This window comes from Odontomachus brunneus, unplaced genomic scaffold, assembly GCF_010583005.1.
Source record: "Odontomachus brunneus isolate Ranch 3 - 2012 unplaced genomic scaffold, Obru_v1 Obru_scaffold_021, whole genome shotgun sequence".
NCBI lineage: Eukaryota > Metazoa > Arthropoda > Insecta > Hymenoptera > Formicidae > Odontomachus > Odontomachus brunneus.
The window spans coordinates 488,767-498,514 of NW_022639471.1; the positions used below are offsets into that span (position 1 = coordinate 488,767).

The 9,748-nt window shown below is 37.1% G+C and overlaps 1 protein-coding gene across 1 annotated transcript in view; it reads left to right on the forward strand.

Annotated features, from left to right (window-relative positions):
* The first annotated feature begins 8,196 nt into the window (after nucleotides 1-8,196).
* The window catches only part of LOC116842111 (low density lipoprotein receptor adapter protein 1-like), a 92,265-nt gene continuing 90,713 nt past the window's right edge, over nucleotides 8,197-9,748 (forward strand). The window contains exon 1 of the mRNA XM_032810843.1: nucleotides 8,197-8,506. Within this exon, the coding sequence (XP_032666734.1) occupies nucleotides 8,470-8,506 (37 nt within the window). The 5' untranslated portion in view covers nucleotides 8,197-8,469. The remainder of the gene's footprint in view (nucleotides 8,507-9,748) is intronic.

Consider the following 9,748-nt stretch of genomic DNA (forward strand, 5'->3'; position numbering starts at 1 on the left):
GTATCAGAACTGCAAAAAAAATGGCACATTTTGAAATATGGTGCGCCAAGACTTGGCGGTTAATGTTACGGGAAGTTTGTGTGAAGGCCTTTAGCGCGCATTTCAGCGCCCGTAAGGGCCGTGGCACACAGAAAAATTTAAGCAGTAAGATGTAAGCAATAAGCAAATTGACCAATCACAGTCGTTGATTCTTCTTACGGTCCAAGAATCAATGACTGTGATTGGCTGATTCGCTTACTGTTTACGTCTTACTGCTTGTTTTTCTATGTGCCACGGTCTTAATGCTTTGCGTGGTTATCCTCGATCTTTCTACACCGGACAACCGCCATTGACACATCGATCAAAATCACTTCGCTCTTTACGTATCTTTTAACCACCGAAAGTGAGTTTCGCGCGTAAATAAGTGTCTGGAGTACCGAAGCAGCGATGTGCAATCTTCGGAACGTATCGTAAGTACATCATTAGGGAGTAATTGACTCTTTTTTCGCTACGTGTAGCCGGTTCTTGTCGTGTCGTGCCGTATACGTATTTATTGTTCTCGTTATCTTCGACTCATTAAATCAGTAGTAGAATCGCGGGATCAGCGGATTTAGTGGTCGGAAATCCGGTAATAATCAGAGGGAACTGGATTATGCTGGGAATATTCGCGACGTCAGATCTCGCGGGATATAGTCAGCCCGTTTGTAAGAAAGGAATGTACAGAGCGTGTCATTATGGAGTGGCGACATCATTCATCCCTGGCGCGCATTTCGGCTTCCGTAATGCTTTGTGCGGCTATTCTCGATCTTTTTACGCCGGGTAACCGCCATTGACATATCGATCAAGATCGTTCAGCGTTTTACGTGTCTTTTAACCGTCGAAAGTGAATTTCACGCGTAAATAAGCGTCGAGAGTGTCGAAGAAGTAGCGACGTGCAATCCTCGGGATGTATCGTAAGTACATACACCGAGAGTGCAAAGACGTCGTCATGTTTTGCGTGTTTCGTTCGTCCGAGGCGCATTTCGTACGCTGTGCGCAGCAACGGTCGGTCGCATTAATTAACATTCGCCGATCGTAATTAGTACGTATTTCTTCGTTAGATCTATGTTTGTGCAAGTGAGTGCTCAGAACGGTGGAGCAGCCGAGAGCAGAATCCAGGCAAAGCCGAGATCAGAGCACGGGAGTAATTATGCAGTGACAACGGTACATCGTGTGGTAAGTGAATTTACCTATTCTACACTAGTGTTTTCCGTTCTGAAGGGGCGTCCAAACTACTCTAGTTAAAATTTTGATCCTATTCTCGACTATCACAATATTTCATTTACTGTCTACTTTTATTTCTATATCATATCTATTTGATTCTTTTTATATATACTAAGAGAATAAGATGAAGTATGTGAAAAATGACAAATAATTATTAATAATATTAATGGTATAAGGTAAAAATATCAATTCACGGATACGTACCTAGTCCTGGACTTCCTTTGTTTTGATCTTTAAATACGAATATTTAAATTTTGAACAAAATATATTTATATTTATATATTCAATATTTGTATATTTTACATTGAAAATTTAAATATTTATATGTAAAAGACTAAGCAAAAAGAGTGCCCAGGATTAGGTACATGTCCGGGCATTGGCACTTTTACCTTAGTTACTTCCCTACTAAAAAATTTCCACTAAGATCCATTAATGAAATTTCCGAAAAATTTTTCATATGAGATCTCAATTATTTCATGTGATATTTCAATTAAGATATTATTTGAAAAAGGAAAGTAATGATGTCTTAATTGTGATATATGAAACATAAAAAATTTTTTTTTAATTTTTAGACTTTATTATAAATATCATATTGCAATAACTTGATATTTGTAATAAAATTTGTAATAAAAATTTAAAAACGAACAGGCTTTTTATTTTTCATATATCTTAATTAAGATATAGATGAAATAATTTATATGAAATAATTGAGATATTATATGGAGAATTTTTCGAAAATTTCATTTGAGATCCTAATGACAATTTTTCAGTAGAGTCATATCTAAATTCTCTTATTACAATAACAAACAATAACAAAGAATAACAATTGTTTTTGTAAAAGGCTACACGTTTGTAAGAAAATTTATATTTTCTCATTAGAGAAAAAGTTTTTTCGGTGTAAAAATATTTATGTATATTATAGTGTAAGTAAATATCTTATAGTACTCATATACGCACCGAGTAAATATTTTTTTATTTTTTAGATATTTTTCTCTCAGTGTAAAAATAACCTAAATTTAAACTAAAACATTTCCTCCCGAATCTTGCCTTACTTTTATATTTCATTTCGTTCCATTGTGCTGTACACATAGTATAGGTGCCATAGATGATAGGTCGAATTGTTAATTGTATATCGTTAACAAAAAATAATGAAAACTTCCGAGATTTTATTAGCGCTGAATTTAACGACGTCGCGGGGAAAAACGATTCAGCGACGCGAATTTATTAAAAACGTTCCTCATTCCGCCGCAGGAAAGATCAATATTGCCGCTCGATCAGCGGTTTCGATATTTATATTCCTTAAAAAAAGGGAAAAAAATATCTGCAGCCATTTTTATCAGTTTTTTTTCCTGTGACGTCAACTATGTAATTATTTTTATTACATATTGGCAGTTTACGATGATGAAAAAAAGATACAGTAGAAAAAATATATTTGTATTAACGGCAAAAGTAAACAAGTTTATTTTTCAGTAGACGTTTTGCATGTTTTGTGAATTTCTGCACGAAGAGAGAATATTATAGTTTTTTTCATATAAATTCTTTTCAATTTTACTATATTTTTAGTAGTACAGGAGTAGATTGTCGGTAAAATCTATTTTGCTAAGGAACATAGTATAATAACTTATTAAACATATTAATAGGCAAATAAATGTTTAATAAGTTGCATATTTTCGAGAGCCTGTGTATATAGAATAGAATAATAAATTCTGCTAGAAACATAGCAAGTGTTTCAATTTCAGTTTCTGGGGCATAAACAGTACATATGAGATGAAAGGATAATGATGTATTGCAAAAAATGTCAATTCATTTTTCGGTTACGAAATCCTACAGTAATTGTTGTTCTCCGTGTGCACATGAAAAATATAATAAAGTAAAATTAGTTCATGCATTGCTGAGCGAACGCGGATAAGTTTTATTTTCCGACGATAATGCAAAACAAACATTTGCATTACTATTAACGCCATCCGCACATTGAGACACGGCGATTAATTCCGTGTTAATAATTTTCGCGTTCGCAAACGTCTCGACCGTTATTTCTACGTTAGCATCGCATACATACGTAATGCCCACGTAATTTCACGACGAGCTTCTGCAATTTCAATGGAATGAAAACTCGCAGAGCGACGACAGCGGCGACGGTGGCGGCCACCGGCCGGCTTTTCGCGAAGAAAAAACAACTTTGGTCGTTGGGTAGCGGAGATGCGAAATATCCTGCAGCAGTAAGTCGAACTTCAAAACTTTCTCATAGAAACTCATTTCTACGAGGACGATGGAACGTCTCCTAAAGACGACAGAAGAGAGGAGGGGAGAATCCGGAAAATAAGAGAGAAAAAGAAGAGTCTTCTTCGCGGAACGGAGGAACTCTGCGCGCACGGGAAACGTGCATATCTGCATTCCGCTGTATCACTTAATGAACTGCATATCATAGAGAGAAGAGGAGATAGAGAAAAAGAGAATACGCAAGTGCGCGAGAGAACATTTCTCATTGCTGTCTCGTCATAGTTGATTCGAGTGCAATAACCCACCATGCTGTCCTTCGAAATCTTCTGTTATGTTTGCGTTTAGTTTACATTGCAATCTGAGATTATATTTACACGTTTAAGGTCTGGTTGCACCAACTGGGTGGTAAGCTAACTAACAACTAAAACATGTGTCTGTCTTAGTTTAATTTAAGGGAAAAACAAAGACATGTGAGACATTTAACTGTTGATTAACTTTCATTGAGAAAAAGAAATGAGTGATCTAACTAAAATTATAATTATTTTCTGGCCTGAACCATATTCTTTGATTGTTCTAATACGAAAATGTAGTAACATACATACAAGGTTATTATTACTAACACTATAGTAGAATTTAATAAAAATAATTTTCTGGGCAATAGTTCATAATAATTATTTCTCTACGTAGTTACAGTTGCAAATACCATTTTTTGTCAGCGCACCATTTTATCGGTGCAACCGGACCTGTTTTTATTTTATATTTTTCATTTTTTTCTTCCTATTTTTCACTTTTATTAGAAACGCGATATTATGGCCTCCCGCAGAATTCCCACGAAGGATCGTCTCGGAGGACTTCCTCTCCCTCCTCTGTCTATATCTTCCCCCTCGATGGGGAGTCCCGGTATTATGAGGGCGCGATGTGCGGCTCGTTATCGTCGTTTGCCGATACCTCATGCTTGGTGGGTGATGTATTATTATATCGCGGCAACAAACATATCGTTTGAAAATAAACAAACGGGTTCCGGTTCTCTCCTTTCTTTTCTTTGTCGTTTTTATTCCAAAAAGTTTCAAACAATGGTGGGCTCTTTGCGAAACTGATTATTTTTCGGTCATTTACATGAATAAAAATGCGTTCAACGCTTGTGTTGCGTACGCGAGCGCGTGAAATTGCATGCCACGTTCTATTAAAAATTTATCAGTCGGTCTTTGAAGTTGGAGTATATAATAAATGGTACGCGAAATTGCATGGACGCAAAAGTTATTTTGAAATAAATTGAAACGCGGAACGACTTACAAAACATACGCTTTTATTCGCAAATAATAAAACTAGTTTGTTTTAATTGTTACCTAACATTGCATCGATCGTTACTGCAATTAATATTAGCGACGATTGGACGCTACGTACAATTTGTACAATAGTTCCATTAGTTTTACGAATCATTCGTGTTTTTCTTTAAATTGTTTTTCATTAAATGTGCATGCGCGTGTTCGGCGAAATTCTCTTATCAGGAATTGCTTTTACCGAAAAGAAAATAAGTTCAGGCTTTCTGTAGTTTTTCAATTCTTTCACCCTCGTGCATTCACGAAGAGCACAACATTTAGTAGCTTGTCGAGTACGACTAAAAGAACCGAGTTCATCGAAACGTCGATGCTCTCCATTCGATTATTTTTATAGGATATGAGAGTTATAGAAACTTTAACACGTTCGCGCGATCGTTGCACGTCGCGCCCACAAATATCGGTTTTGCGCGAACTGGATGGATTACAATAAAAAATAAAAAAAAAGAAATTTCACCAAAAATGCTCGCGTACGTTTGTTCACACACGAAGCACACGGGGGATGCGCAGCTTCTAGCGCCCGTTTCGTGCGGGTTTAGCTTCGATATTTAGCCGGAGCATCGATTTTTACCGGCGGCTCTGACGACGCCGTCGAAAACATTGAGCTTTTTAAAGCGCATATAAATCTCTCCGCGGCGGCAGTCGCGGAAACCCGAAATCCATTTCGTGCCATTTGCGACAGTACCAGTATAATACATCGCGTATTCATGGCGACACAGAGGGCTCGCAATTTCGGTTTCGGCGTAACCATTAAAGCCGCAAATATTCAAATAGCGGTTATGTTAAAAAAAGATAACAAGGGACTAGAGAGAGAATTCCCGTCTCCAAATATTTTGCTGCATTTTAAACTTTCGAAATATTTGTTTGAGACACACTTGTTTAATTAAACACTAAATACACGATCGGAGTAACGGCTGGTCAATTTTGTTATTTTTACAGAAAATTTCCCGTGACATCAGTCTAGGTCATTCCTATACTGAGAGAAAAAATATCTAAAAGTATCTAAAAATATCTAAAAAGTAATAAATTTATTTGGCGGATACTCTAATAAAATATTTATTTATACTAATATAGATATTTTTTATACTGAGAAAAATATTTTCATTAATGAGAAAGTTATCAAGAAAATATTTTTCATTAAAAATAATCATTATTTAAGAGAAAGAAAGCGAATTTAATGAGAGAAAGTAAACTGAACAATCGCTTAAAGCTGTAAAATAATATTTTTTGTGCGTATATAAAAACGTAACTTTCTATAGAAGCAATTGTTTGTCTTATTTAAATGGGAGGATTTCGATTTAGGTAACTTATTAGTATTCACCGAAGAAATATTTTTAATTTCTCAGATTTTTTTTCCCTTCGTGTACGCGCTCACTCACGGCGAACTTGTAACTCTGCAATGGAGCACGCGAATTTTCGGGATTGCGTGGACGAACGAAACGAAACGAAACTTGTTACCCATAGTCCTATTAAAGATCGCACTTTTATCGCGACTCCCGGCAAAAACCCATGAACTATCAGCAGAAGAATAAATAAGGGAAAAAGTGCACCAGTTCGTCGTGAGAACCGAGGTCGATCGAGATCGAGAACGGTTTCCTCGATTATCATGAAGTGTACCCGTACTCGTCGAAGCGAAGACTTCTCCCTTCCCCGTCGGAAAATTACAGCAAGTGGCGAGCACAAAACGCTCAAGCGACCTTCGGCTATCTCTCATCTCCGATTACATTCCCTGCGCCTTCCATTTCTCGCGTCTTCCGGTCCATTCCGGAAGGCAATCCTACGCGAAGATTTATCGTCGCGTTTCTCCCGGCATAATTTCGTGGCGTTTTACTCGGCGAGGAACAACGGCGAACTCGAGCGAACGAGTTTTCCTCGCGTAACGGCTTCAGCGGGTATAATTCAATCGCGGTTATGACGCGGCTCGCGCGGTCCAATAATCTCCTTTCGGTGTCCATTGTGGACAATATTGCGCAATATAGAGCGTCCCAAGTGGCGGGATATTCGCATTCCTCCCCACCACCCTTACCCTCATTAAATGCCGAACGTTGTCGTCGAAATTTCCGTGGTGTCGTCTCATGTCGCCGTATAACGCCACGACAAATTGATCTGTTTTATTAATTATTAACCGTCCTTCGAATCTATATCCGGGCAGCTCGTCATTGAACATTCATAATTTCATATTTCATATTGCATAAATGAATGCCTCTGCATCACAATCATAAATTATAATAATTATGAGTGGTTTGGTTTGTAAAATTCTTATTAAATCGCGCACTAACGCATCGAATTAACGTCAGAGCGTAATTCACATGCAGTCCACTCTCAGCGGACTTTACTACCGCGCGCGACACTTTTACGTTTTAAATCGCGCATTATCGCACCTTGAAGAGTACTCTCGCTCGGGAATTTCAAGTCGAGTGTCGCGTTGCGTGTGAACATAAAAAGCGGAGAGAGAAAGAGAGAGGGAGGGAGAAAAGAAGGAAAAAGAAATTCGCGATGTTCGCGACACCGTGTCGGCCGAAATATACTGTTATTCGACTGTCGTACGCGTAGCGAGCGCGCATTACCTTTTTACAGGAGCGTCGGGAATACTAGCGGGTTATTTACGATATTGCGCGGCCTGCTGCAAAAGGACACCTTGATTAAACAGCTTGATTAAATACGCTCATTATATTCACCTCCATTACGAGCCGTGAGCTCGCGCGAGCTCGCGCGAGGACAATTTAATTAATGTCGCACGAAAACACGGTGTCGGGTTTGTTCCTGTCCGTTCGCGCTCGCACGCTAAATTCGAACTCGGCGAATTTACTCACTGCAAAGAGCAGCGCGCTGTTATCGCGCCGTCTTCTTTCGCGTCACGTTACGTTATCGAATGGAGAGGACGGCGCGCTGAATTTTTCCCTTTTGTGTTTTATCAGCCGGCGTTTACGGCTCTACACGTGAACGTGCACATTGAAAAAGTCAAAGATCGCATGGAATTGTTCAATTATATTGTTCCGTTGTTTAAATTTTAATTGCATACTTTTGAGTTTTACTTACACACAGAGGAGAAAAAGTTTGTCTGGATCGGACAGATTTCCAGACAAAACATGAACGAATAAAAAATCTCGGCTGAAATTATTAGAATCCCGTGCGAATTAACGAGATTTCTGGTTAACTCGTAAAGAATTCTGGCAACATCATCCGAAATGTTCTGGTTCGTTCATATTTCATCGCCAGAAACTTTCATGCCTTTTTTCACACGCGGGAATTTTTTTATTAAAACACCGGAAGCGTACTTTGCATGACGCACAATTCGCGATGGAATATGCCGATGAGAATTCTGCTTGTAATTATAATTCTGCGCGACCCGTTCGCGCGCAGAGAACAGACTTATTTATATAGAACAAAAGCCGTGTGTTACAGTAATTGCCGACGTCGCGATACGCAACGTGTAATTTCGCATGCGTGTTTCTCGCGCAAGGGAATCAATCGAGCGTGTACCTATCAATTAGCCTAACTACACTTCACGATCTCCATTCTGACGACGTCAACGCGCATAAAAGTGGTTGCCACCGTTTTTTTTCTCGTCACTTTTTTTTTCATCGAATGCGGGAACAAATCGCACGTCTACCGACGTTGGTGTGGAAAACGAATCGTCGAGAATACGCTTGATAGCACAGAGGAGGGGATGTTTCGCCGCGTATTGAAAGAGCTCTCAGTTGCAGGTACGGTAAAATAAATCGAGAACAATTGTGCTCTCTTCCAGACTGATATATCGTGATACTTATGGGATATCGTAAAATATTAAAAACGACGGATTCTGGCGACTTTGGCTTCTCTAGTTTTGTTAGACGAGGAATCAGATTCTTTTTATTTTTTTCAAGTCTAAGTATATGAAAAAAAAATACACGTGAAAAAATTGCTTAATGCTGTCAGCTGAATTAGCAGTGGCTGAATTAAATTTAATTAAACGGCTAATCGTTTTGCCGTCATTGCTAAGGTTTGGTTATTACAGATAAAATTGCGTTCTCTGTGAGGTGCAAATCTATTAATTGAAATCAAAAGCGTACATTTGTATATCGAGTGAAAAGATCGCAGCTATCTTTTAATAGCTATTATAATCTCGACTATTCAACTTTGTAAAAGATTAATTTTACAGAGTTCGCGTTCCATCACATCACACGCATTGAGTAATCAAACTTCTTTCATCAATATATACACAAATAAATAATATTTTTTAGTTTTTTTGGGTATTTTTTTTCTCAGTATAGAAGAAGAATATCTTTCGATAAAGAATATGAGATTACAGGAAATAAAGCTTATAAATAACACGAATTATTAATTACACACTGAGAGAAAAGACTGGTAACTATAACAAATTGCATTTAGTTACAAAAATTCGTTGGATCCTTAGTAACTAATACTAAATATGATAATAATTGCCAAATATTTAATAGATTGGGAGTATGACGTAATTGCATTCACAGTAACATCAATTAAATAATTTAGTAATAGTTATTTAATGTTAAATATTTAATATGAAATATATTACAGTTATGAACAGATATTTGATATATTTGATATATTTGATAATTGTTATGAAATTGTTATATCTCATGTAATAAAAAATTCAGTAGGTACGAGTTCTATTTTGTTACCAGTATAAGTATGTTTTGTTGCAGCACAACGAAAATTTCATTCATTTGCAGCTATTACATCGTTTCAATATCTATTATTATAGATGGTTGAACCTACCAAAAATTTTGTAGCTATTACAAAATCGCTTATTTTGCTCAACTATTCAATAAGTTTTATTTATCAAATATATTCTGGAATCAAATAAATTTTACTTCTGTCAAATAAATAATTTATTTTACAGAACTAAATTAATTAATAAGTATTGCCATAGCTTTGGCCCGCTATATTTACGTCTACCATTTAGTAATAGTAACCAAATTTTGATAATA